Below are 22,509 nucleotides of genomic sequence, written 5' to 3' on the forward strand. Positions count from 1 at the left end.
GTATATCTAAGGTAAGAATGTCTCTTGAGATATGTGGTCGTAGATCTAATCAACCTCTACTGAGTAGCCGAGCCATTCCAACCAATGCCTTCTACAAACTTAACTCCTGCAATATTCCTCCTCCTAACTTCGAGTCATTCACACTCTCTAACACACAACAAGATGGCCTCCTCGAATAAACAACAAATACTCAATCCACCAAGGGACCCCCTCTCTTTTAGTCCCACCCACCTCATAATCGTCTGCTGCCACGCAATCTACCTCGGCGGACCGACCAAAGGTCTCGACGAAAACGAATGGTATCACTGCCACCTCTCTCTCTATTCACCCCCTCTTTATACCTCTGAGCTCTTATTATCTTACAGCTATGAAAGTGCCAACTCTGATGTTAAACACAGGCTAATCGAACCCTTTCAACGCGGCGAAACGCCGACGTTCACGGAACATGTCAAAGCTGGATTGGAGGTTTTGAAGGGGGATGAGGGGTGTGTGCTTGTTTTCTCGGGGTGAGTATGTATATTCTCCCTTTGTTTTCTCGATGTGTTGCTACGTTTAGTCTGTGGCGCTTGGTGGGCGGTGGCTGTTGGAACGTGTAGGCTAATTAGTATGGACATATGTTGTAGAGGCGCGACGAAACGGGATCGCACGGAGCTTTCGGAGGGAGAGTCGTATTTGGTGAGTTGAGTACCTCCCTCTCCTGACATCTGGATAGATAGTGATGATGTCCGAGAGAGCTGGCGAGGTAACTAATACAGAAACAGAATCTCGCGAAAGACAACAACTACTTCACCACCGACTCGAGAAGCACAATCGGCGAAACGCGAATAACAGCCGAGACCCGCGCTACAGATTCTTACCAGAATGTCCTCTTCTCCCTGATCCATTTCCGGAAACTCACGGGCGTCTATCCGGAGCGAGTCACTGTCGTGACGCACGACTTCAAGCGGAAGCGCTTTCTAGAGTGCCATTTCCCGGCTGTGGGATTTGTTGGATCGGATCGAGTAAGTATCATTGGGATCAATCCGCCGGAGGAGGTTACGCCCTTGTCTGAGTTGGTGGAGGGCGAGGATAAGAGGGGAATCGGATTGTGGAGGGGGGATTTGTATGGATTTGGAACGGAGTTGGCAGGGAAGAGGGCGAAGAGGGGTTGGACTAATGGGATGCAATGGGGGTTTTCTCTTGGTGTTGGGTTGGAGAGGGCGGTTGAGGATTTGGCTTGCTGGGAAGGGGGGAGCAGTGGGAATGATTGGTTTCCGGGGATGAGTGCTTTGCCCTGGAATAGGGGTGCACGATGAGGAAGATGCGGTTGGTCATGACAGGTATGATATTAGGATAACTGGTCAAGATATCGAAGATAGATTCCCCGAGAACATGAGAAATATAAAGATAAACGCCACCGAACGCCGTAACCCGCACATGTTTCACGTTCAATCGGCAAGACGATAGCTAACCATGGTCTCGACCCTATGGTTGTTTGTGCTAAAACTCCGTAGCTGCACCTTTTCAGCGTTCTTGATCTCTTTGGCGTCGCTGTCACCCCATTCAACAGGCACTTCCGAGTCTGCGTCTGCGTATACCAAGACATTGAATGTGCAGTCTCCGTCTAAGACAGGCAGGAATGTGACGGAAGCTGTGATCTGTCGGAAAATAGCTTGGATCTCGTCTTGGATTTCCTTCTCTGTCTTTTCAACTGTGGCTGCGGCCTGAGGTTCGGCGTCCCTGTAGGAAAAGCAAATATCAGCAAGATGAATGCACTGCGAGTGGATGGTCATACCCTGGCGTATCGTTCTCCTTGTCGGTTGTCTTGCGCGAGGACAGAACTTTGGTGTGCTTTCCATGTATTTGTACGTCGAACTGCCACCGTTCTACATGCTCTCCGGTCTCCTTATCCGTAATGACCACGACAAGTTTCGAGATCTTGCCGCCCAGCATCCACTTGTTCAACTGCGACATGATCTTCTTGATGTAGGCCTTCACCTGGTCGTCGGCGGTAACTGAGCGATTTGGTTAACGAGGTCGCTGCGGAGGTCGGTAGGAAGGTAGACTAACCGAGCATGTTCAAGCCATACTTCTTAACACTAGAAGAGTTAGCAGAGAACTCAATGATGTGGAAATGGAGTGACAAACGTGGTAAAATCTTCGGGAGGATAAACCCCTCGTTGAAACCTAGGCTGTATTAGCGGTTGATCGAGATCTTGTCGCATGTATCTTACAAAATTGAGTTTATAGAGTATTCAAACTGGGTATATTAGCGAATTTCGCTGGCAATAGCAGAGCTACTCACGAATTCTGCCACGAGCTTCGAGGATCCTGTCGCTTGTGAGTCTCTGAAGGTGCGGGAGACTGAGGCAGCTCACCTTTCAAGGATAGCTTGTGGACCTTGGACTTTTCCTTTGTAGAAGACATGACGATTCAAACTAATCCGAGAGTTTGAGATGAATATGAACGTATGCTTCGACTTTCTGCTGCTCAAGAAGTGTGGTGAAAAAGAGGTTCCTTTGTTTACTCCGATAGTCACCGCAGCAATTCGCCTGGGCCACCGCCCTGTGACTGGTCACATCTCCGCAGCTAACTTTTTTTTGCCCGCCGAAGACGAGTCGCGACCTCCGCGTTTCCAAACGAACTCCGCCGAATAGAAAACCTCCCTCGTCCCTTCCCATGCTATTGCGGCATTCCCGATGCGAGGATGCCTGCAGTTAGCCAGATGGCTGAGCGCGGCTCCAAGATGGCCTGCGTCCAGCCTTCTTAAGGCGCCCTCCTCCGGCTCTCCTTCCTACGCAGCTCGATTCTTCACCACTACATCCGCCTATTATGCGTCAAGAGGGACACCGAACAAGTCCATGTCCGATTTAGAGGCACGGATATCACAGATACCTATTGAGCGATATCGCAACTTCTGTATCGTCGCCCACGTCGATCATGGCAAGAGCACGCTCTCCGACCGACTTCTGGAACTCACCGGCACGATCCAACCGGGCATGAACAAGCAGGTCTTGGATAAGCTCGATGTTGAACGGGAGCGAGGAATCACAGTCAAGGCACAGACATGTTCGATGATCTACAACCACCAAGGAGAGGATTATCTGCTGCATCTTATTGATACCCCCGGACACGTCGACTTCCGCGCGGAAGTGTCGCGGAGTTATGCGAGTTGCGGAGGGGCTTTGCTCTTGGTTGATGCCAGTCAAGGTGTTCAAGCACAGACTGTTGCGAATTTCTACCTTGCCTTTTCTCAAGGATTGGAATTGATCCCTGTCATCAACAAGGTTGATCTGCCATCAGCTGATCCGAAACGCGCCCTCGAACAAATGGAGCAGTCATTCGAACTCAACACGGAAGATGCGGTGATGGTTTCGGCCAAGACAGGGCTCAATGTGGAACAATTGCTCCCTACTGTGGTAGAGAAGATCCCTGCGTATGTATCGGCTATGCATATCCATAGCATTTGCTAACGCTGAATAGGCCTGTCGGCGATACAAAGAAGCCCCTACGGATGCTACTTGTCGACTCGTGGTACGATTCATACAAAGGTGTTATTTGCTTGGTCCGCATATTCGACGGCGAAATTCGGGCGGGTCAACAAGTCGTCTCGTTCGCAACTGGCATCAAGTATTATGTCGGAGAAGTCGGTATCCAATACCCCAACGAAACACCACAGACTGTTCTTCGTGCCGGACAAGTCGGGTATATCTACTTCAACCCCGGCATGAAGCGAAGCAAGGAGGCCAAAATTGGGGACACTTACACGACGGTGGGATCCGAGAAGGCCGTGGAGCCGTTGCCTGGATTCGAGGAGCCGAAGGCAATGGTCTTCGTCGCTGCTTACCCTGTGGACGCAGATCACTTTGAGCATCTAGAAGACAGCATCAACCAGCTTGTCCTCAATGACCGAAGTATCACCGTACAAAAGGAGTCCTCAGAGGCTCTTGGGGCTGGATTTCGACTAGGATTCTTGGGAACACTACACTGCTCGGTTTTTGAGGATCGTCTTCGCCAGGAGCACGGAGCTAGCATCATTATTACTCCGCCGTCAGTTCCCGTAAAGGTTATCTACAAAGACGGGAAGGAAGAAATCATCAACAGCCCCAATAAATTCCCGGACGAGGACGACGTGCGCATGAAGGTAGCCGAACTGCAAGAGCCTTATGTCACGGCTACACTGACCTTCCCGGATGAGTATCTCGGAAAAGTTATTGAACTCTGCGAAGCCAATCGAGGCGAGCAAAAGAGCTTGGAGTACTTCACATCGACACAGGTTATATTGAAGTACGAGTTGCCTATGGCGCAACTAGTTGACGACTTCTTCGGCAAACTCAAGGGGTCTACGAAGGGATACGCATCCCTGGATTACGAGGAGTCCGCGTGGCAGCAAAGTAACATCGTCAAGCTGCAGCTGCTCGTCAACAAAGCTCCAGTGGATGCTGTTGCTCGACTGGTGCATTACAGCCAAGTGGAAAGACTGGGAAGACAGTGGGTGACCAAGTTCAAGAACCACGTTGACAGACAGCTCTTTGAAGTCGTTATCCAAGCCGCCGTCGGCCGCAAGGTCGTGGCGCGCGAAACCGTCAAGCCGTACCGGAAGGACGTCTTGGCCAAGCTTCATGCTAGCGATGTCAGTCGCCGGAGAAAGCTGTTGGAGAAACAAAAGGAGGGACGGAAGCGACTCCGCGCAGTGGGAAATGTAGTGATTGAGCATCAGGCGTTCCAAGCATTCCTGGCGAAATAGCGAGTTGCCTGTGCAGTGTATTATATAGACATTTTTGACTGTACATTATCTGCTTCTCTACTATATACCAGTATTTTTTTCCCTTCCAATGGTATCTTCAATTTTCCAGAGAAGTCGAAGTAGACTCCTTGGGCTGTCGCTGATTGGACGGAATGAGGGGAAGCTCTTTCGGCGCGCGAAAAAAGTTTCGTCGCCGACCCCGCCGACAACTCGGACTTACAGCCTCCCTCTCCCACCTTCTTGCACCCGCCTCAGATACGGTCTCAGATATCTCTTTTCGCAACTGTTATCTTTTCAAACGCCTTGCTCTAATACGTGACTTTGACCATAATCGACCCCTAAGTGCACCGCTATCGTGTTCTGATTCCGGCCGCCGGGCCCGCGCAGCAACCGATTGACTCATCCCGCCCTGCCATGGTCATTCCTTAACAGCGAAATGCAGCCTCTGGAAGGTGTGCAGGCCGATCTGGGCAAGGCCCAGGTCATCGACCGCGTCCCCAAAGTGATCAAGGAGCTCAAGTTCGGTGTGCTGTACGTGCCCTCTCATCGGAGGTCCCGGCGTGCGGAGATTTAGCGATAGGCTAACCGTTTTGGTTTCGCGATAGGTCCAACGACGACATTGTCAGCCAAGGTGTGGTGGAAGTGTCCGACCGAAAGTTCTATAACCTCGAGAATGACCGAGCTGTCGTTGCCCATGGCCCTCTCGATGGGCGCATGGGTATCTCGAACAAGTCCTCAACCTGCCAAACATGCGGTGGTGCGCTCCAGGTGTGCAACGGCCACTTTGGCCATGTGAGGCTTGTGCTGCCTTCGTTTCATGTCGGTTATTTCAAGCGCGTTATCAGTATTCTGCAGGAAATTTGCAAGGAGTGTTCACATATTCTGCTTCCTGAGGGAGAGCGTCGCGCCTTTCTCCGTGAGATGCGCCGCCCGAGACTGGATAATCTGCGTCGGCTGCAGATCGCTAAACGGATCAATGACCGCTGCCGCAAGACTCGAATGTGCGACCACTGTGGCGCTGTGAACGGTGTAGTCAAGAAGACCGGAAACAGTTCCCTCAAGATCACCCACGACAAGTTCCGCGCCTTCAACTCTTCAACGTCGATGAAGAAGGTCCCACCACCAAGCAAAATCGTTTTCGACAGATCGCTCGAAGAGGCCAGGAGTTCGAATGCGGAGGTTGAAAAGCACTACAAAAAGGCACAGGACGATTTGAATGCTCTCCGAGTCCTGAACTTATTCAAGCGCATCTCAGACAGCGATTGCGAGCTGCTCGGTCTGGACCCTAAGGAAGCAAGACCGGAGATGTTCCTTTGGCAGTTCATTCCCGCTCCGCCAGTCTGTATCCGTCCGTCCGTTGGTCAAGATGCTTCATCTACTGAAGATGATTTAACCGCTAAGCTGGGTGACATCGTGCAGAGTAACATCAACCTCAAGAACGCTCTGCTAAAAGGAGCACCGGTACAGACAATTATGGAATGTTGGGACTACATGCAGCTTCAGATTGCTGTTTACATCAACAGCGACGTTCCCGGTCTAAACAAGGCCGACCTTGGAAAGCCCATTCGAGGTTTCGTGCAGCGTTTAAAGGGTAAGCAAGGTCGATTCCGTGGTAACCTTTCTGGAAAACGTGTCGATTTCTCTGGCCGTACCGTCATTTCGCCCGATCCCAATTTACGAGTCGATGAAGTCGCCGTCCCGGAACTCGTTGCCAAAAACATGACTTATCCTGAGGTAGTCACAAGATACAACAAGGAAAAATTAAAGGAACGGGTGCGAAACGGACAAAAGAAGTGGCCGGGCGCAAACTACATCATCAAGAAGGACAACCCTCTCAAAACCATGCTCAAGTATGGTAACCTCAAGTTCATCGCCGACCAGCTGCAGGAAGGAGATATCGTTGAACGCCATATTGAAGATGGTGATATTGTCCTGTTCAATCGCCAGCCTTCTCTTCATAAACTCAGTATTCTTTCCCACTTTGCCAAGGTCCGCCCTCACCGAACATTCCGGCTGAACGAATGTGTTTGCAATCCATACAACGCCGATTTCGATGGTGACGAAATGAATCTTCACGTCCCTCAGACGGAAGAGGCCAGGGCCGAAGCTATGGAATTGATGGGTGTGAAGAACAACTTGGCAACGCCAAAGAACGGAGAGCCCATTATTGCCGCCATTCAGGATTTCATCAGTGCAGCATACATCCTTAGCAGCAAGGATAATTTTTTCGACCGTCGTTCTTTCACCCAAATATGTCTATATATGCTTGGTCCTGAAACCCGTTTCGATCTTCCGCCACCTGCAGTGCTCAAGCCGCAAATGCTGTGGACCGGAAAGCAGGTCTTCAATATCCTGATGCGCCCGAATAAGGCTGACCCCGTCCTAGTTAACTTAGATGCAGCGTGCAGAGAGTTCAAGCAGGCTAAAGACCGGCCGAAAGACCTCGACCCTAACGATGGCTGGCTGGTGGTTCGCAACTCAGAAGTCATGTGCGGTGTGATGGACAAGTCTACCGTTGGATCAGGAAAGAAGGACAACGTGTTTTATATTATGCTTCGTGATTTCGGTCCTGCGGCTGCAGCCGAGGGCATGAACCGTCTGTCTAGGCTATCTGCCCGGTGGTTCACGAATATTGGTTTCTCCATTGGTATCACGGATGTTTACCCCAGCGATAGTCTGATTGCCTCGAAGAATCACCTAGTCGAAACGGCTTACGCACAGTGTGACGAAGTTATCGCGCAGTACAAGGCCGGAACGCTCGAGAAGTACCCTGGTTGTGACGAATTGCAGACCATGGAAAACCAACTGTCTGGTATTCTCAGTAAGGTCCGTCAGCAGGCTGGTGACGAATGTATCGCCCAATTGAGCAAATACAACTCGCCCCTGATCATGGCTACATCCGGATCAAAAGGTTCCAGTATCAACGTCTCTCAGATGGTTGCTCTGGTGGGTCAACAAATTATCGGTGGTCAGCGGGTGCAAGATGGTTTCCAGGACCGAACTCTTCCTCACTTTCCCAAGAACGCTCGACAGCCTCCTTCAAAGGGTTTCGTGCGGAACAGTTTCTTCTCTGGTCTTACCCCATATGAATTCATTTTCCACGCCATGTCCGGTCGTGAAGGTCTTGTCGATACAGCCGTCAAGACTGCCGAAACTGGTTACATGTCTCGTCGTTTGATGAAGTCGCTGGAAGATTTGTCTACTGGGTACGACGACACTGTCCGAAACTCTTCCCAGGGTATTGTGCAGTTCCAGTACGGTGACGACAAGCTGGATCCTGTGGATATGGAGGGCAAAGCAAAGCCGGTGCACTTCGACCGGACTTTCATCCACGCCGAGTCGACGACGTACGAGAATGACGAGCGCAGTTTGTCTCCTGCTGAGATTATGGACGTCTGCGAGGAGATGCTTTCGAAGGAGCGTGCCAAGTTGGTGCGCAAAGATCTAATGGGCACGGAGCTCGCCTACATGGATCGTACCGACCACGGTATTGACCAGTTTGAGAGTGCTCGAGATTTCCTTGAGTCAATCCAACAATATGTGTCGACCAAAGCAGACAAGCTGATTTCCCGAGGTGGTGATGGCCATGGCTCCGACGAACGAAGCCTCAAAGGTTTGAACCACACCGGCAAGCTCACCGAGAAGACACTCCGAACTTTCATCACCGAGTGTCTGATGAAGTACAAGAAGGCTCAGGTGGAGCCCGGCCATGCCGTTGGTGCCGTCGGTGCACAGTCCATTGGTGAACCCGGTACTCAAATGACGCTGAAGACTTTCCATTTTGCTGGTGTGGCTGGTATGAGTATCACTCAGGGTGTTCCCCGTATTAAGGAAATCATAAACGCATCGAAGGAGATTAGTACTCCTGTCATTGCCTGCGAGCTAGTTGAGAAGCAGAATGTTGTCGCAGCTCGAATTGCCAAGGGTAGGATCGAAAAGACGTTCTTGCGCGATATTATCCACTATGTCCGAGAAACATGGACAGGAAAGGATGCATACTTGACTGTCAAGATCAACTGGGACACGATCAGAGCTCTGGAACTTGATTTAACCATCGGCAACATCCGCAATGCTATCGCGAATAGTCGACGGTTCAAGAGTGACGACATCAAGATCCGGACAACGCGCTCGCACATCCACGTCCACATGGACCTGGACCCTGCTAGCAAGGAGAAGCTGTCAAAGACAGAAATCGCGGCCACTAGCTCTGATCCCTTCCTTCGTTTGAAAGCACTCAAACGCATGCTCCCAGACATCCAAGTCCTCGGTCACCCGCAAGCCCACCGCGCCATCATTCGAACAGACGAGAAATCCGAAACCAACACCCTCCTCGTCGAAGGCTACGGATTACGACAGTGCATGAACACCGTCGGTATCGACGGTCTCCACACCTCAAGCAACAATGTTATGGAGATGCGTGATGTGCTGGGCATCGAAGCCGCCCGGACAAGCATCATCCGCGAAATCAGCGAAGTCATGAAGGACATGGACATTGATCCGCGGCACATGCAGCTGCTCGCCGATGTCATGACCTACAAGGGCGAGGTACTGGGTATTACGCGATTCGGTCTGGCCAAGATGCGTGACTCCGTCTTGCAACTCGCCTCGTTCGAAAAGACAGCCGACCACCTCTTCGATGCTGGTGGAGCCGGCCGCACTGATCTCATCGAGGGTGTCTCCGAATGTATCATCATGGGCAAGACCATGTCTCTGGGTACTGGAGCTATGGAGGTAGTCCGCAAGATGAACTTCTTCGAAGGTCAGATCGGAGCGAAGAAGACTACCTTTGAGGATGCGTGGAACGACGTGCATGCCGAGCGAAAGTCGAGAAAGAGAAAGCTTGTTGAGTAGAGGTTTTGTTCGTCTAGAAAAGTAGCATTAGAGGCGTTCAGCGTGGGTATCTACGACATTATGGATTCATGTCCGGTGGTAATCTAGATTAGAATACAGTTGCCATTATTATTATTCCTGTACTTCTTTCTATATCGATTGCCGGTCAAGAAACAAGTCTAGCGATCACTCGTATGTCCATTCCGTGCCGTACGTATGCTCTGGGGAGCTGTGGCTGGTTGGCCATCTTATCACAAAGTCCCCACCACAAATTTATCAAAAGCTCACCCCTCCTCAACATTCTTCAACTCAATCCACTACCAACCTGCGCAGACGATCTCAAATTCAAAACATCAGCACCTTAAAGAGCAACAAACGACCTCCCCAACTTCCTCTCCTCACCTCCAGACAACCACGAACCTCGCAAACTGAACAACAATGACAACCGCCGAACCCCCACCATCATCAACCTATACCCCTCCACCCCCCTTCAACACATCTACAACGCCATTAATCCCAATTTACCAAGGCGCCGAAGCCCACCTATACAAAACAACCTTTTTGACACCCTCAACGCCCGCCGCGCTTAAAATCCGCCCCTCAAAACCCTACCGACACCCGATCCTCGACCGCCGCCTGACCCGTGCTCGCATCCTGCAGGAGGCGCGGTGCCTGCATAAACTCGTCAAGGAGGGCGTTAGTGTTCCGGCTGTGCTGGGGCTGGACTGGGAGTTTGCTGTCGCTGCCAACAATGAAGGGGCCGCTAATGGGAATGGAGGGAGCTGGCTTGTTATGGAGTGGGTGGAGGGGGAGGTCGTCAGGGTTATTTTGGAGAGGTGGGAGAGGTATGTGAAGGGTCTTGCGAGGGAGAGTGGGAGCCAGGAGATTCCGGAGGGGGAGGGCGAGAAGGTCCGTGGGTTGCTGAGGAGGATTGGGGCTGCCGTGGGGAGTTTGCATAAGGCTGGGGTTATACATGGGGATTTGACGACGAGTAATCTTATGGTGAGGCCATTCTCACCTGCTGCTGCGAATGGGTCAGAGGAGGAGCAGTCGTCGCCGTCTATGGAGGGAGAGATTGTCATGATCGACTTTGGGCTTGCGAGTCAGAGTGTTCAGGATGAGGACCGCGCGGTGGATCTTTACGTGCTCGAGCGGGCGTTTGGAAGCTCGCACCCGCGGACGGAGAAGTTCTTCGAGGAGGTGCTTGTTGGTTATCGAGAGAGCTACAAGGGGGCTGGGCCGGCGTTGAAGCGGTTGGAGGATGTGCGCATGCGAGGACGAAAGAGGAGTATGATCGGATAAGCTTCATCTTGCATATACATAGAGTAGCCATGAAATAACGATGATTGACAAACGCCGCGCTTTTACATGCTGAAATAGTAAAGGAAAAGAAGTATCGACATCAGGTCGACCGGCTTGGCTTCACACAGCTCCCTACATCCGCAAGCGCAAAGTATCCCTTGTTCTCAACAACCCCCCGATCCTTGACAACAGCCGTATACTTGACCACCCACTGCGTCTCGATATCCCCCTGCAACCCATCACTGGCGTCCGGCGCAGATGCAAGAATACCCGCACCGCGCTCCCCAGGCCCTAGGAGCTCCCTCGTCGTCCCAACAGGCAAGATATCATTACAATCATTATGCGTCAGCAGATCTATCTTCTCCTGCTTCGCGTAAAGAATCAAGCTCTTCGGCACAACGCAGCAGTCCTTCAAATTGATCTGGTCAACCGACGGCTTGACCTTTGTATGCGGAAGGAACCTCGCAAGCCGCTCACTCCCGAACTCCGCAACGCCCAGCTGTGCGATCTTCCCTTGTTCGTGGAGTGACTCGAGCGTGCGCCACGTCTGGATCGTGCTGTCGAAGTCGTCGGCCTGTTCGGTGCTGCTGCCGTCGTCGACTGACGAAACCTCTTCTTCGCTGTCGTCCTCCGCATCGAAGAGTATCCCCGGGAACGAGACGATAAGTAGATCGATCGAGTCAACGTGTAGTTCCTTGAGCACCAGCTCGATAGCCTGCCGTGTATGCGCGCAGCGTCGCGAGACGGGGATTCCGGGGAGATAGAAGAGTTTCACGGTGATGTCGTACTGGGATCGTTCTTCGGCGAGGCCGTGCTGCGAGAAGTCGATTGCGGGGATATATAGGGTGTCATCTTCTTGTTTTGTCCAGGATGGTAAGGATGTGTTTCCGTTGCCGTTGGGTTCTTCCGAGGCTGGTGGGGTGGCTTGTTGCGCGGCGAGAAAGTTTGCTCGTAGGGAATTGATGAGTTCGACGTTTGATTTCGAGGTCGTTGGTCGGATGACGGAGGGACCGCCTGCGGTCATGATATTGCTGTTTGAGGCTTGTTGTTAGTTATCTTTGGCTTTGCCGGTCGGCTTCTTGAGAGGAGGGGTATGGTGGGGGTAGCACGGACGAGGTGGAAAGGATGAGCTTCATCGTGTGGGCGGTTGAAAGGAGGGCTTAGAGGGATGTTGATGCGTTATTGAAGGATTGCTCTCAGAGAAACCATGTCAGTGCGCAAGTGTTTGTCAGTTGCAACTAGTGGGAGGTCTCGTGGCTCGTGGTGGGGGTTGGAGATGTCAAAATGATCGATTGCTAAGCGTAAATGCAACCCCACCGGACGGATCAAATGTCCAGCCCACATTTATTTAAATATTTATCTATGACTCGAACTATTTTATATCTAGTCAAAATCAACGGTAGGATCCCAGTCCGTCGGCGAATACTCTCCAGTATGCAGCACCTTCATCTCCTCGTCCGAGAGCTCGAAATCAAAGACCTCCGAATTCTCCTGGATCCGACTGGGCGTGACAGACTTGGGGAGAGGTACAAAGCCCTGGAAATAATGGTCAGATAAGCCAATGAATACGGAGTATAAGGGTGAGCAAGGACCGACTTTCTGCAAACTCCAACGAATCATAACCTGCGCCGGGGACTTGCCATACTTCTTTCCAATATCTGCGAGCAAGGGCTCCTTCATTCGAGTACCATGCGCTAGAGGCGAATACGCCTCCACGATGATGTTGCGCTTCTGAAGCCACTCGACGATATCAGAGTGATCGAGCCAAGGGTGCAACTCATACTGTCCGACATCAATCTTGCTCCCGTCTCCGCTAGACTTGATATACTCCTCTAGTTCGTCGAGATGGTGGATACCATAGTTCGAGACTCCGATCGATCTCGTCTTGCCGGCCTTCTGAGCCTCAACAAGCGCCTTCCATGAGCCGAGACGGGCTTCTTTGCCGCCGTATGGGGCATGGAGGAGGACTCTGGTAAGAAGTGTTAGCCGGGAATTTCCAGGTGACTCTAGTTGCCGTTCTGGCTGGTAACGGACAGATCAAAGTATTCCTGCTCTGCAGTCCGCAGACTGGAGTCCAACGCCCGCTTTGTGGCATTGTAGCCCATGGACTCCGGTGGGATCTTGGTCGTAAAGAAGATCTCGGATCGGTCGATGCCAGAGCTGGCAATGGCGCGGCCGCATGCCTTTTCGTTGCGGTACATGATTGCAGAGTCGACCTACGTCGGTTAGATCAATTGGTGTTCTAGTGTGAGGGGGTCAACGCACATGACGGTATCCCAAGCGCAATGCCTCTCGGGTTGTTTGTTCTGTTTTAGACGGAGCGCTATTGAACGGTCAATTCTGCTGTCTTCGAATGCAGAGTTATAGCATGAGGGGAACTACATTTGGTAGACCTGGTTTCGTCAGTAGCTATTTTGATGGCGATGATGAGAGCTACCTACACCGTATCCGAGAACCGGGATCTCGTGCCCCGAATTCATGCGGTATGTAGAGCGGAGACCTTTTAGGGCAGCCATGGTGATCCCCGGACTAATGTGCTGAGTGACAATGGAGATAGATGGTCTGGAGCAAGTCGGCGTATTTCCATCGGGGTATTTATACAATGAGATCATCGGCTGATCATTGCCACCTGGTGGGGCATCCTCCAGTCCTCCAACCGATCCCCCTTTGGAGTAGAACCCGAAGCCTCAGGATATTATTACTGATGGAAAATATAAGCCAAACTGCTTGGCATTATTGGACTTGAGACACAGAAATCTAATGCAGAGGTGTCTGCGTAGGTGACCTTCTACTGAGCAGGATACTGAGTTGGCTGATTGGTATGCATCTCGATCATAATTGCTAAAATCCAAAGGTATATATACACGGGCGATATGCCAATGCCACGTGGGCACTGCGTGCAAAGCGGGCGGTCGAACGATGGTTCTTGATGCGGGTCAAAGCCCTGGTTGACTCCGGACTCTCGAAGAGCAAGGGCAGATGCAGAAGATGAGGATTAGAACGGCGTATGATATCTCTTACTCTTTCGATTAATTCAACTGAACATAGTTTGCTGCGAAAATTAGTTCACCACACTCGACTGAGGAACATCCGGAGGGGCATACCTGGGAACTGTCCTTCTCGTCCATCAACGCGGCCTGTCCACCACTCGTTCTGGTTGTCTGTACGAGTGACGATTTCAATCACTTCGCCAGCCGAGAAACTGAGGTCGCCGTGGGCTTGCGCTTCGTAGTCGTACAGTGCTGTTACAGTCTCAACTGCAGCGTTGAACTTTGACGGCTTAGGCTTTGGTGGCGGAGGTGCTGGCTTCTTAGCCGCGGCCGCAGCAAGGGCACTCCCACTAGCACCAGGCGAGTAGGGTGGTGGGGGGTTCTCGACAACGTCAGGATCGCTGGGACGTGACCCAAAGCGGCCCTTGTGTTCATTCGCGAGCTTGTCCTTTGGTCCAAGCTTCGAGTTTGTGCGACGCCCGCCCGTGGTTTTGAAGTGGACGATTGTGAGCTCCTCCGCACGCTCCTTGACGTCTCCGCGCTTCTCTTCGTATGCTTCTTCGATGTCGCGCGTTAAATCAAAGTACCCGATGTTCATGTCCTGCATTTTCTCATGTAATGTGTAGAAAACGTTCAGCTGCATGTAGTAGAAGGACTGGAACAATGGTCGAATGAATTCGGCTTCCAAAGCGAACAGCTTGGGTAATTCGTCCTTTAGCAGATCATTGTAGTAGTTGTAATCCTGCGTGGCCTGTTCCACATCGCCTTCGGCCTTGTATAACGCCTTTTCATCCTTTAATGACTTGTCTTTCTTATCCTGGAGCTTCTTGAGGGTGTTCTTGTGGCGGTCGTAGTCGAGCTTCTTGTGGTCTCGCTTGACGGCAACCTTGCGGATCGCCTTGATTACTTCCAAAAGCTGTTCGGCGGGACTGACGATACGGGTATCAATCATCTCAAGCTCAGGCGCTAGTGATTCCTTCAAGTCCTGCACAATGGCTTCGTATTCCTCGCAAGCTCGAATACCTTCAGGGTTTCCTTCGATCGTATAGGTGCTCGGGTCTGAAGCACGGCCGGAAATAGGTTTGTAGAGTTCGGTCATGGCTTTGGAAAATTCGATTTGGTGGTCCAACATGCCTAGACGGACATGTTAGCAGTGGTGAAGGTGGGGGGGTGAGATTGCGGGGATCCCTCACCATTCACGGCGTCAAAGTACTTCTTCGACTCATCGTGGAGTTTCTTGGTTTCCTTCTCAAGTTCCTGGAATCTGCGCTCCGCATCGCTGTAGACGGCGTCCTTGGTGTTCTCGCCAATGTTGAACCTGGCTTTGAACGTCTGCGGAGCGCGGACGAGACTCTTCTGGAATCCCTTTAAACTCATGTCGCACCCTGGCTAGCGGCTCGGAGGCGGCGGAAGTCTGAAATGGGCGGTGTATGTCGTTGCTGTTGGGCAAATGGACAGAGGGCAGGATGTGTGTTGTGACAATGCACCCGAAGAGGAAGAGAGGGAGGAGTTGGAGAGGAAGTGGGGGAGAGAGTGAGAATTGGCTTGGATTGCTGGTGCCTTCGACAAGAACCGCTGACGGTTAGACTGTTCGTTGCCGTGGCTGAGCTATGACATAGGAGGGGCTGCGGTTGTGGCTGAGCCGCAAACACACTCCGAGCCAATTATGTACTGGCATTCTTCCAGTTACACCGAACCTTGGAAATACTTGGAATGCACCTCGCATCCTAGAATTCATCAATACTGTTGGATAATAACAGTGCGAGACGAAAATGGCCCTTCCGATCTGCTAATGTTCGGCTCGGCCTGGTTGGAAATGCACCGGCGCTACCATCCACAACGCGTCGTGGCCTTAGGCAAGCAGAACAGGGCCCTGACCAAAGCAATAAAATACCACAACTTCTTGCTCTTTGGCAAGCACGAAACCTGAAACTAGCACATTTGCTGGTGATATGCAAGCCGCAGTGACTAACAATTGTGTTCCTGACGTTTCTCTGATGTCCCCAACAACACACCACTAACACTTGCTAATCTTTACCTTACAAGAACCTCGAAAACACTTTTACTTTAATTCTGGGAGTAATCTATTCTACCTCTCTGAGCCACAGAAAAGCAACAGCTAGTAGCTCTCGGGCTATTGAGGGCCTACTCATTTCAGAGATCCATTCCTAGATTTACGATGCAAGACTCGAGTGCAGGCAAGTTCCCAGTTCAAATGCATAGGCTGAACTAACCTTACTCTCGAATGTGAATAGGGAGAGACATAATGGCATCAGCATGGAGCAGAAAAGATTGATGATGAATGGTACCAGTGGAGTTCAATCAGATGGAGGACCGCGGTGAAACGGGCTACGCAACTCGAAGTGCTCTGCGTCAGACTGCGGTCCGGCATGAAATTCAAGCACACGGATGGCTACAAGCTCGGCCAATGTAAAGTGGATTACTCACAGGAAGCTTTCAATACGTTGCACCGCGTCTTTTCCCAAATATCTTCTTTCGGCCTCGACTCTCGAGTCTCAACACGTCCCAGGACATCCTGGACTACACCACCCCAATGGATACCCAGGCAAGGCCTATGCGCGGCCCATTCGGCACCACTTACTGACAACTAGGTTAGATTTCTCCTCAGTGGCTCATCCGTGGACCTAGCCGTGCTGTCTCCTCTAACTCAGGTGCATACCAAGGCGGCACAACATGGGCGGGACACATTCATCAGACCTCGAATATCATCCGATGATCACAGAGTCAATTGACAAACCCGCCGGTCTCTGTGCAACTCGACATTATTCATATCCCCACCTGTTTCCTTGAGCGCGGGCTCTCTGAGTGCATCCAACTACCAGCGCCATGACTCTCTTCCCCCGCATCCACATCTTCGAGTTCATCGACCAACCCTGGTCTTCAGAATGGTACCGCGTCTATGCGCAGTCCATGTTGGTTGGTTTATGGCACTTCTCTATCCCCGGAATCACCACTCGCACTTCTGCGGCCGCTGCCTCCGAAACCATTCTCGACAACTTCCCGGATCTCTCCTCGTTCATCTTCGTTGAGCTCTGCGCCGGAGCCGGAGGACCAACTACATACATCGAGCCCCGGGTGAACAACCACCTCAAAGAACAGGGAAAACAAGCTGTCCAGTTCGTCCTGACAGACTTGTATCCAGTCATCGATCAATGGGATGTTATCGCGAAACGTCAAGGGAATATCAGCTACGTAGAGAAGCCCCTTGACGCGGTGAAATGCAAAAGAATTGCGGCTCGTGGACGGAAAGAGTGTCGGATGCTCAACGCCTCGTTCCACCATTTTGACGACGAGGCGGCTGTCGCTGTTCTGGGTGCCGCTATCCAAGAGGCTGATGCGTTCTTGTACGGTCTCCATCCTCTTATCTTCATCAAGACTATAATATGTGTATATAAACTAACTCCGTCTAGAATCCAAGAAGGCTGCGCACGAAACCTCACCTCCGTCATAGCTTGCATCATCGGATCCACCTTCTACCCGTTCGTCTTCACTATAGCATCACCACAATTCAGACGCTCTCCGGTTCATCTCCTCTTCACGTACCTCATACCGCTCATTCCGCTTATGCTCGTCTGGGATGCGCTTGTCTCTGCGGGCCGAGCTCGGACGCCGCGGGAGATTGCAGGGTTGGTGGAGAGGACGGGACTTGATGTGAGTGAGTGGGAGCTTCGGAGTGGGGAATGCGCTTGTATCCCGGGGGTTTTCTACACGTACTGGTTTCTTGGGATCAAAAAGGACTTGGGCTTGAAACCCGCGGACGGACGACAGGATGCCAAGGGCAAGGCATCCGAATAGGACACCCTACTACTTGGCTTCAAGGTAGGCGGATATAAACTATGTATTTTCGTCTACTGGTTATTAGGGCAGGTTCAACACTTACAAGAAGAATATGAAGCATTCATTCTACAACCAGCGGATACACTGACTAGCAGCGTCTATAATAACCCTTCATCCGCATGCCACCACTGTCAGAGACGAGACCTCGCCTTTCCATTGTCGACAAGCCCTTTCAATCTGTGGACCCTCGATGGTGTGATCTGGTAGACATCAGGCAGTTGTGTGTCGGCCCAAGGACTGCCGTTTATTAGCTTAACGAGTCCAGGCGCCGCTGTGAATATGCGTGCCATTCCACTATCAATGCGAGTACGACGTTAGCCTAGTCATTCAAGGGTAGAAGCAACGGGAAGTTTCGATGCACTTACTGTCCCTGATGTCCTGCACACACCCATTGACCGGGTAATCCAGGTAACTCCCCGACAAATGGCACGCCGTCTGCGCTCTACTCGTCTTTAGCTTCTTCCGATGAAAGAAATGATGAACGGATTGACTTACTATAGCAATAATTCCACTCCAACTATGGTTATCGAATTCCGCCTTCCACCCCGTTATCTCCGATTCGGCGAATGTTCGAATAGCCTCGGTTATAGGTTTGAAGCCCTCGAGGCTATCGTCTGTGCTTCGTTCTGGGTGCGCTTGCAGCCAGTTCTCGAATGTCCGTTGGCCCGGGTTGCTGCCGCCGAATAGGACTGAGCCTTCGAGGTGACTCCGAGGGTTGATGCTGAATAGGCCGCCTTCCGGGAGGAGAACGCCGTATGAGTTCTGGAGGCCTCGACCCTCAATCGCTACTGGTGGCTTGATGCGGTCGCACATGTGAGGCGTCGGGTTTATGAGTCCGCGGAGTGATGGCTCGAGGGCGGAGCTATACGCGTTGGTCGCGTGAACGACTGTTGAGCATTCGATTTCGCCGCGATCACTTTTCACTAGCCATTTTTCTGGGCACCGGGGAGAGCGGATGACGCTTGTGACCTTGGTGCGCGTTTGAAGATTGATTCCCTTCTCTAGATTCTCGCGCATAATATGTGCTGTGAGCTTCCATGGGTACAGAGTAGAAGCAGACCAGGCATAGCACGCTTGCGCGTCCTTGATTTGTGATATCTGCGCTTGTTCAGCTGGCTCACGGACTTGGGACGGGCTTCATACCTCTGCTGCTGTAGCCGGATCGTGAGTGACCTTGATTTGGTCCACCTTCCCACCAGCTGCCTTGTATCGCTCAAAGTTCTTCTTCGCGGTTGACGCGACTTCTGGTGTGATGGGCACATCCAGCGTGTCACCAATCCAAAGATCACAGTCGACATTGTTCTCTCGTACGTACTTCACCAAAGCGGACCACGTATCTTGCTCGTTTTGAAGGATCTAAGTGCCTCGTTAGCGACGCCACAGGAAAAGGGGCATCGATATACCTTGAGAGCCTGCTCAGTCCCGAAAGCCTTCTCATACGCCGTGAATCCGCGCCACTGATCTGGCTTGCAGTGGCCAGCGTTCCTGCCGGTGGCACCAGAGCCAAACTCGCGGGCTTCGAGGACCACCACGCTCTTTTCAGGCCATGTTTCTTTGCTGTGTTTTGCGACTAATGTCCCGGTCATCTATCAGGGTCAGTTTCCTATCTCATGCACATCCAACCTCGTCGGGAAACTCACCCCAGACCCAATAACAACAATGTCCGACTCCGATGGCACCTCCGGCGTCGTACGGTGATTCAGAAGCGGATCTCCTTGGACACCCTGGAGCCAGTATGAGAGTGAATACCGTCCTTCTTTGGGAAACCCATGCCGCTCTTGTAGGACGTTCGGCGACACGGATTCTTCAACACTTGGTGCCGTAGTTGGTCCAGGAGACATCTTAAACGTTGATGCGATTATTGACGCATTGGGACTCCAGAGCAAATCAGTTGTCTCCGAGTTAAAGAATGAAGAATCGAGATATTTATTTCAGGCTGAGACTTCTCCAACAGTTAGCTTGCCGACCCCACCGCAGCACGCAATGGATCCATTTGTCGCTTCCGAATCGGCTGTTTCCGACGACGATGACTTGGCTTATCCCTGCTATTTGAGTCTTGAGTTCCTAGTAATGGTATTCTTCTTCGTGAGCTTTGAGTCGCTATAGTCACCATGGATGTCTCTGGAAGGATTTACCCTGAACTGAAACGTGGGATGGCGGGGGAGGTGTGGGGTTTTGATTGGTGGGTTGTGCACGGGCTTCTCAGGCTTTCTATAACAGCCGAATGCCAGGCTCCAGCCTTCAATTTCCTTTCAGCTGGTATTATTTAATATGTTCCGCTTCCCTGGCCCTGGAAGGGTGGGAGTGTGTTTGGCGGCTTCCCCAGCCATTCGGCGCTGAATAGTCGAAATATTTGTTCAACTAGAAGGGATCACTAGAATTCGAGAAAACGATGCTTTGAGGAAGATAGAGCAAAGCGCCGTTTTGTGTTCTTTCTTTCTGAGACTCACCTTAAAGCTTACTTTGTAATAGATGTAGGCTGATGGCACATATGTCTTTTAAAGTTTTAAGACATTCTTGTGTATAACCAGAGCCGAACGATGCTCCCGCAATGAAGCTGTATGAGATCTGTGGCGAAGGGGGGCCATATTGCCTGGCATGGGGTGCAAAGTAGGACTGCCCTGATAATGGTGCATTATCCATCAGGCGTGGTATCTTGCAGTGCTTAACTTCTACTTGTTTACCTATAGCACTGGTAGTTGACTGGATTGGGCTCGTCGCCATCCGACTGATTGATCCATAACTATTGCAAGCCCGAGAGCCCACTTTGATTTGCCAGGAGCCCTGGGATGGGACCTCGGCTTAGTAGCAGGCTTCTTTCCTTATCGGCGAGGGGCCTTTGTGCTTGAATGCTTTCCCTGTTGCCTATGGCTATGAGTATTGAAAGCTTCAAGAATCCTTCATCCGGCTGTCCATTAATCATGGTTTACAAAGACGGCGCTGTGGACCTCTGAATACGCATGTATACGCCGCAGCATATCCCTGGTCGCCGTATTGCGTATTCGTATACATCTCTGTCGACACGCATCTCAACGGCACCCACTTCACTCGTTCTAGCCTCCGGAGTTCTCCGTATGGAGGAGGCGTAGATGGTGGTCTCTTTCTCTTTCAGTGCACCAATCCATAATGTTTATTGTCTGTAACTCGCTGCTGCATCTTCGGATATAGATCCGCCAACGGTTGGCATCAAATACATACGCATACGAGGGCTGGGACTCGACGCTGCTCTTTTGCCCCATGCAAGGCTCTGTATCAACCTTGTAGAACAATGGCAGGAGATTTCAATGGAACGATTTGCGCTGAAATCGAAGTATAAAAGGGTCGAGTACTGCAGACATTGAAAGTGATCTTCACGAACAGAACTCTAATCGTCCTCAAACTCACACGCCCTCTCCACCACCGCTTTTCATCGAGAACCCATTTTTCTTAACTCCAAGATTCCACTGCAAAAATGGTCCGCCTCAGCTCCGCCCTCGGCCTCGCAGCCCTAGTCTCATGCACCGTCGCCGCTCCTGCAGCGGCAACTGGCTTTCAGCACTCGGCAATGGAAATGAAGATGGAAGCTCGCGACACCGATACAGGCTTCAGCTTCGAGACCTGGGTCAACGGCATCATCGCGGACCCGGAGGGAGACCATCTCTCGCCCGCTGAGGCTGTTGCTGCTGCGCAGGACGCTGCTGGTGAGTTACCTACTCGAGTATTCCAGAGATCTCAGGGACTTGGACTCTTCAAATAGATCCCCAATGGCTCAGTGCTAACAGTCCTGGGAAATTGCCTAGCCCTCGAAAAGCGCAGCGGCGACCTCACAGCGCGAGAGTCAATTAGCTGTAATGACAGTGGGAAGCCGAAAGCCTCGGTATGTCAACGTTACCTGAACTTCCTTCCGAGATGAAAGATGATACATGCATGCTTTTATGACTCACGGCGCGGGATGCTAACACTTCGCCTGCCATTAAAGCTTCAAGACGCCTCAGACGCCATCAGCCAGCTCGCCAGGCGCGGAAACGCAAACTGTCACATCCCCTATGCGGGTGGCGCGTCTTTGGTCAAGTATGGTCTCGCAGAGATCTATGGTGTGACGGTTAACAAACATGGGTCGATTTTGCCTTGGTAGGGTTCTCTTCTATCACTTTATCTCTCTCATCTTCAGAGCTTCTGAAGACACTTTTTTGAGCTCATCATCGGTGTCCCAATGTGTGCTTCCGCAAATGACAGTAATGGTACTGACTAGCTTCTAGCTCCACGTTCGCGCGCTCTGCCGGGCGGATTCTCGATATCTGTGTCAAATCTGCAACTCAAACGACGGTTCAGGGGTCGAACCATGTCAATGGAAACATTCAAATTCATGTTTCACGTCCTTAGTTGGCGTTGGCTCTCCGAGACGTCTTGTTTCGAAGATGGGTGTTGCGCGATTCTTGCGAATAATTGACCTGTTGGGTTAAGCTCAGAAAGCTCAACCCATAACCATAGAGATTTTTGCTCATAGTATTTTGTCCTAGAAAGCTGTCAGCTGGGGTTATGGTGTAAAGACGATGGAACAGAATAGAGGGTTAGAAGAGCTTGTGTGATGAAAAGTATGGCAGCCGACATCCGTTAGATACCGTCGTATAGAAGGCCATGCCGCCATAACCATGAGGTGTCAGAGGCACATTCTTGATGCCTGGACCAGAGTACAGCATGTAAGGTAGCCATCGGAGTTGCCGACAAGCAACTCTTATGTCCAAGGGTAGCTTACTGACAGCTAGCCCTAATCAGCCCTATAGCTCTCAGATAATATACCGGTTCCTCCGCCAATCCCTCCCA

The 22,509-nt window shown here is 51.5% G+C and overlaps 11 protein-coding genes across 11 annotated transcripts; 6 read left to right on the plus strand and 5 right to left on the minus strand.

The window, feature by feature from the left end:
- Positions 1-162: 162 nt before the first annotated feature.
- Positions 163-1,295, plus strand: BJX68DRAFT_265479 (DUF218 domain protein; the record flags this gene model as incomplete). Its single annotated transcript, XM_071045261.1, has 3 exons — positions 163-506; positions 624-675; positions 762-1,295. 3 exons carry the CDS (start codon positions 163-165, stop codon positions 1,293-1,295), a joined length of 930 nt encoding a protein of 309 aa, XP_070900411.1.
- On the minus strand, positions 1,228-2,534 carry BJX68DRAFT_234289 (spindle checkpoint protein MAD2). The gene is made up of 7 exons (XM_071039734.1): positions 2,358-2,534; positions 2,285-2,310; positions 2,214-2,239; positions 2,128-2,166; positions 2,050-2,078; positions 1,775-1,994; positions 1,228-1,719 (listed from the first exon to the last, which is right to left on the minus strand). Exons 1-7 carry the CDS (start codon positions 2,404-2,406, stop codon positions 1,428-1,430), a joined length of 681 nt encoding a protein of 226 aa, XP_070900412.1. The 5' UTR covers positions 2,407-2,534; the 3' UTR covers positions 1,228-1,427.
- Positions 2,535-2,599: 65 nt separating this feature from the next.
- On the plus strand, positions 2,600-4,833 carry BJX68DRAFT_234292 (GTPase GUF1). The gene is made up of 2 exons (XM_071039735.1): positions 2,600-3,415; positions 3,463-4,833. The coding sequence occupies exons 1-2, from the start codon at positions 2,679-2,681 to the stop codon at positions 4,724-4,726; spliced, it is 2,001 nt and encodes a 666-aa protein (XP_070900413.1). The 5' UTR covers positions 2,600-2,678; the 3' UTR covers positions 4,727-4,833.
- Positions 4,834-4,948: 115 nt separating this feature from the next.
- BJX68DRAFT_54200 (DNA-directed RNA polymerase III core subunit RPO31) lies at positions 4,949-9,682 on the plus strand. Its single transcript, XM_071049365.1, has 2 exons — positions 4,949-5,257; positions 5,332-9,682. Exons 1-2 carry the CDS (start codon positions 5,163-5,165, stop codon positions 9,575-9,577), a joined length of 4,341 nt encoding a protein of 1,446 aa, XP_070900414.1. The 5' UTR covers positions 4,949-5,162; the 3' UTR covers positions 9,578-9,682.
- A 23-nt stretch (positions 9,683-9,705) lies between these two features.
- On the plus strand, positions 9,706-10,908 carry bud32 (serine/threonine protein kinase BUD32). Its single transcript, XM_071049366.1, has one exon. It carries the CDS (start codon positions 9,995-9,997, stop codon positions 10,856-10,858), a length of 864 nt encoding a protein of 287 aa, XP_070900415.1. The 5' UTR covers positions 9,706-9,994; the 3' UTR covers positions 10,859-10,908.
- Positions 10,909-12,061, minus strand: BJX68DRAFT_54233 (putative gamma-cysteine synthetase regulatory subunit). Its single transcript, XM_071049367.1, has one exon. The coding sequence runs from the start codon at positions 11,880-11,882 to the stop codon at positions 10,959-10,961; it is 924 nt and encodes a 307-aa protein (XP_070900416.1). The 5' UTR covers positions 11,883-12,061; the 3' UTR covers positions 10,909-10,958.
- A 180-nt stretch (positions 12,062-12,241) lies between these two features.
- Positions 12,242-13,374, minus strand: BJX68DRAFT_265485 (aldo/keto reductase; the record flags this gene model as incomplete). The annotated part of the gene is made up of 6 exons (XM_071045262.1): positions 12,242-12,394; positions 12,455-12,827; positions 12,893-13,074; positions 13,124-13,181; positions 13,241-13,251; positions 13,300-13,374. 6 exons carry the CDS (start codon positions 13,372-13,374, stop codon positions 12,242-12,244), a joined length of 852 nt encoding a protein of 283 aa, XP_070900417.1.
- Positions 13,375-13,652: 278 nt separating this feature from the next.
- On the minus strand, positions 13,653-15,415 carry BJX68DRAFT_234304 (amphiphysin). Its single transcript, XM_071039736.1, has 2 exons — positions 15,042-15,415; positions 13,653-14,982 (listed from the first exon to the last, which is right to left on the minus strand). Exons 1-2 carry the CDS (start codon positions 15,223-15,225, stop codon positions 13,925-13,927), a joined length of 1,242 nt encoding a protein of 413 aa, XP_070900418.1. The 5' UTR covers positions 15,226-15,415; the 3' UTR covers positions 13,653-13,924.
- Positions 15,416-16,596: 1,181 nt separating this feature from the next.
- Positions 16,597-17,751, plus strand: BJX68DRAFT_54292 (uncharacterized protein). Its single transcript, XM_071049370.1, has 2 exons — positions 16,597-17,213; positions 17,280-17,751. The coding sequence occupies exons 1-2, from the start codon at positions 16,696-16,698 to the stop codon at positions 17,662-17,664; spliced, it is 903 nt and encodes a 300-aa protein (XP_070900419.1). The 5' UTR covers positions 16,597-16,695; the 3' UTR covers positions 17,665-17,751.
- An 18-nt stretch (positions 17,752-17,769) lies between these two features.
- Positions 17,770-19,824, minus strand: BJX68DRAFT_54284 (NAD(P)/FAD-dependent oxidoreductase). The gene is made up of 6 exons (XM_071049369.1): positions 19,347-19,824; positions 19,110-19,292; positions 18,850-19,062; positions 18,202-18,804; positions 18,072-18,148; positions 17,770-18,000 (listed from the first exon to the last, which is right to left on the minus strand). The coding sequence occupies exons 1-6, from the start codon at positions 19,545-19,547 to the stop codon at positions 17,838-17,840; spliced, it is 1,440 nt and encodes a 479-aa protein (XP_070900420.1). The 5' UTR covers positions 19,548-19,824; the 3' UTR covers positions 17,770-17,837.
- Positions 19,825-21,157: 1,333 nt separating this feature from the next.
- BJX68DRAFT_265489 (uncharacterized protein) lies at positions 21,158-21,820 on the plus strand (the record flags this gene model as incomplete). Its single annotated transcript, XM_071045263.1, has 3 exons — positions 21,158-21,386; positions 21,486-21,562; positions 21,665-21,820. 3 exons carry the CDS (start codon positions 21,158-21,160, stop codon positions 21,818-21,820), a joined length of 462 nt encoding a protein of 153 aa, XP_070900421.1.
- Positions 21,821-22,509: the final 689 nt, after the last annotated feature.

This window comes from Aspergillus pseudodeflectus (assembly GCF_044049435.1).
Source record: "Aspergillus pseudodeflectus strain CBS 756.74 chromosome Unknown BJX68scaffold_15, whole genome shotgun sequence".
Lineage (NCBI taxonomy): Eukaryota > Fungi > Ascomycota > Eurotiomycetes > Eurotiales > Aspergillaceae > Aspergillus > Aspergillus pseudodeflectus.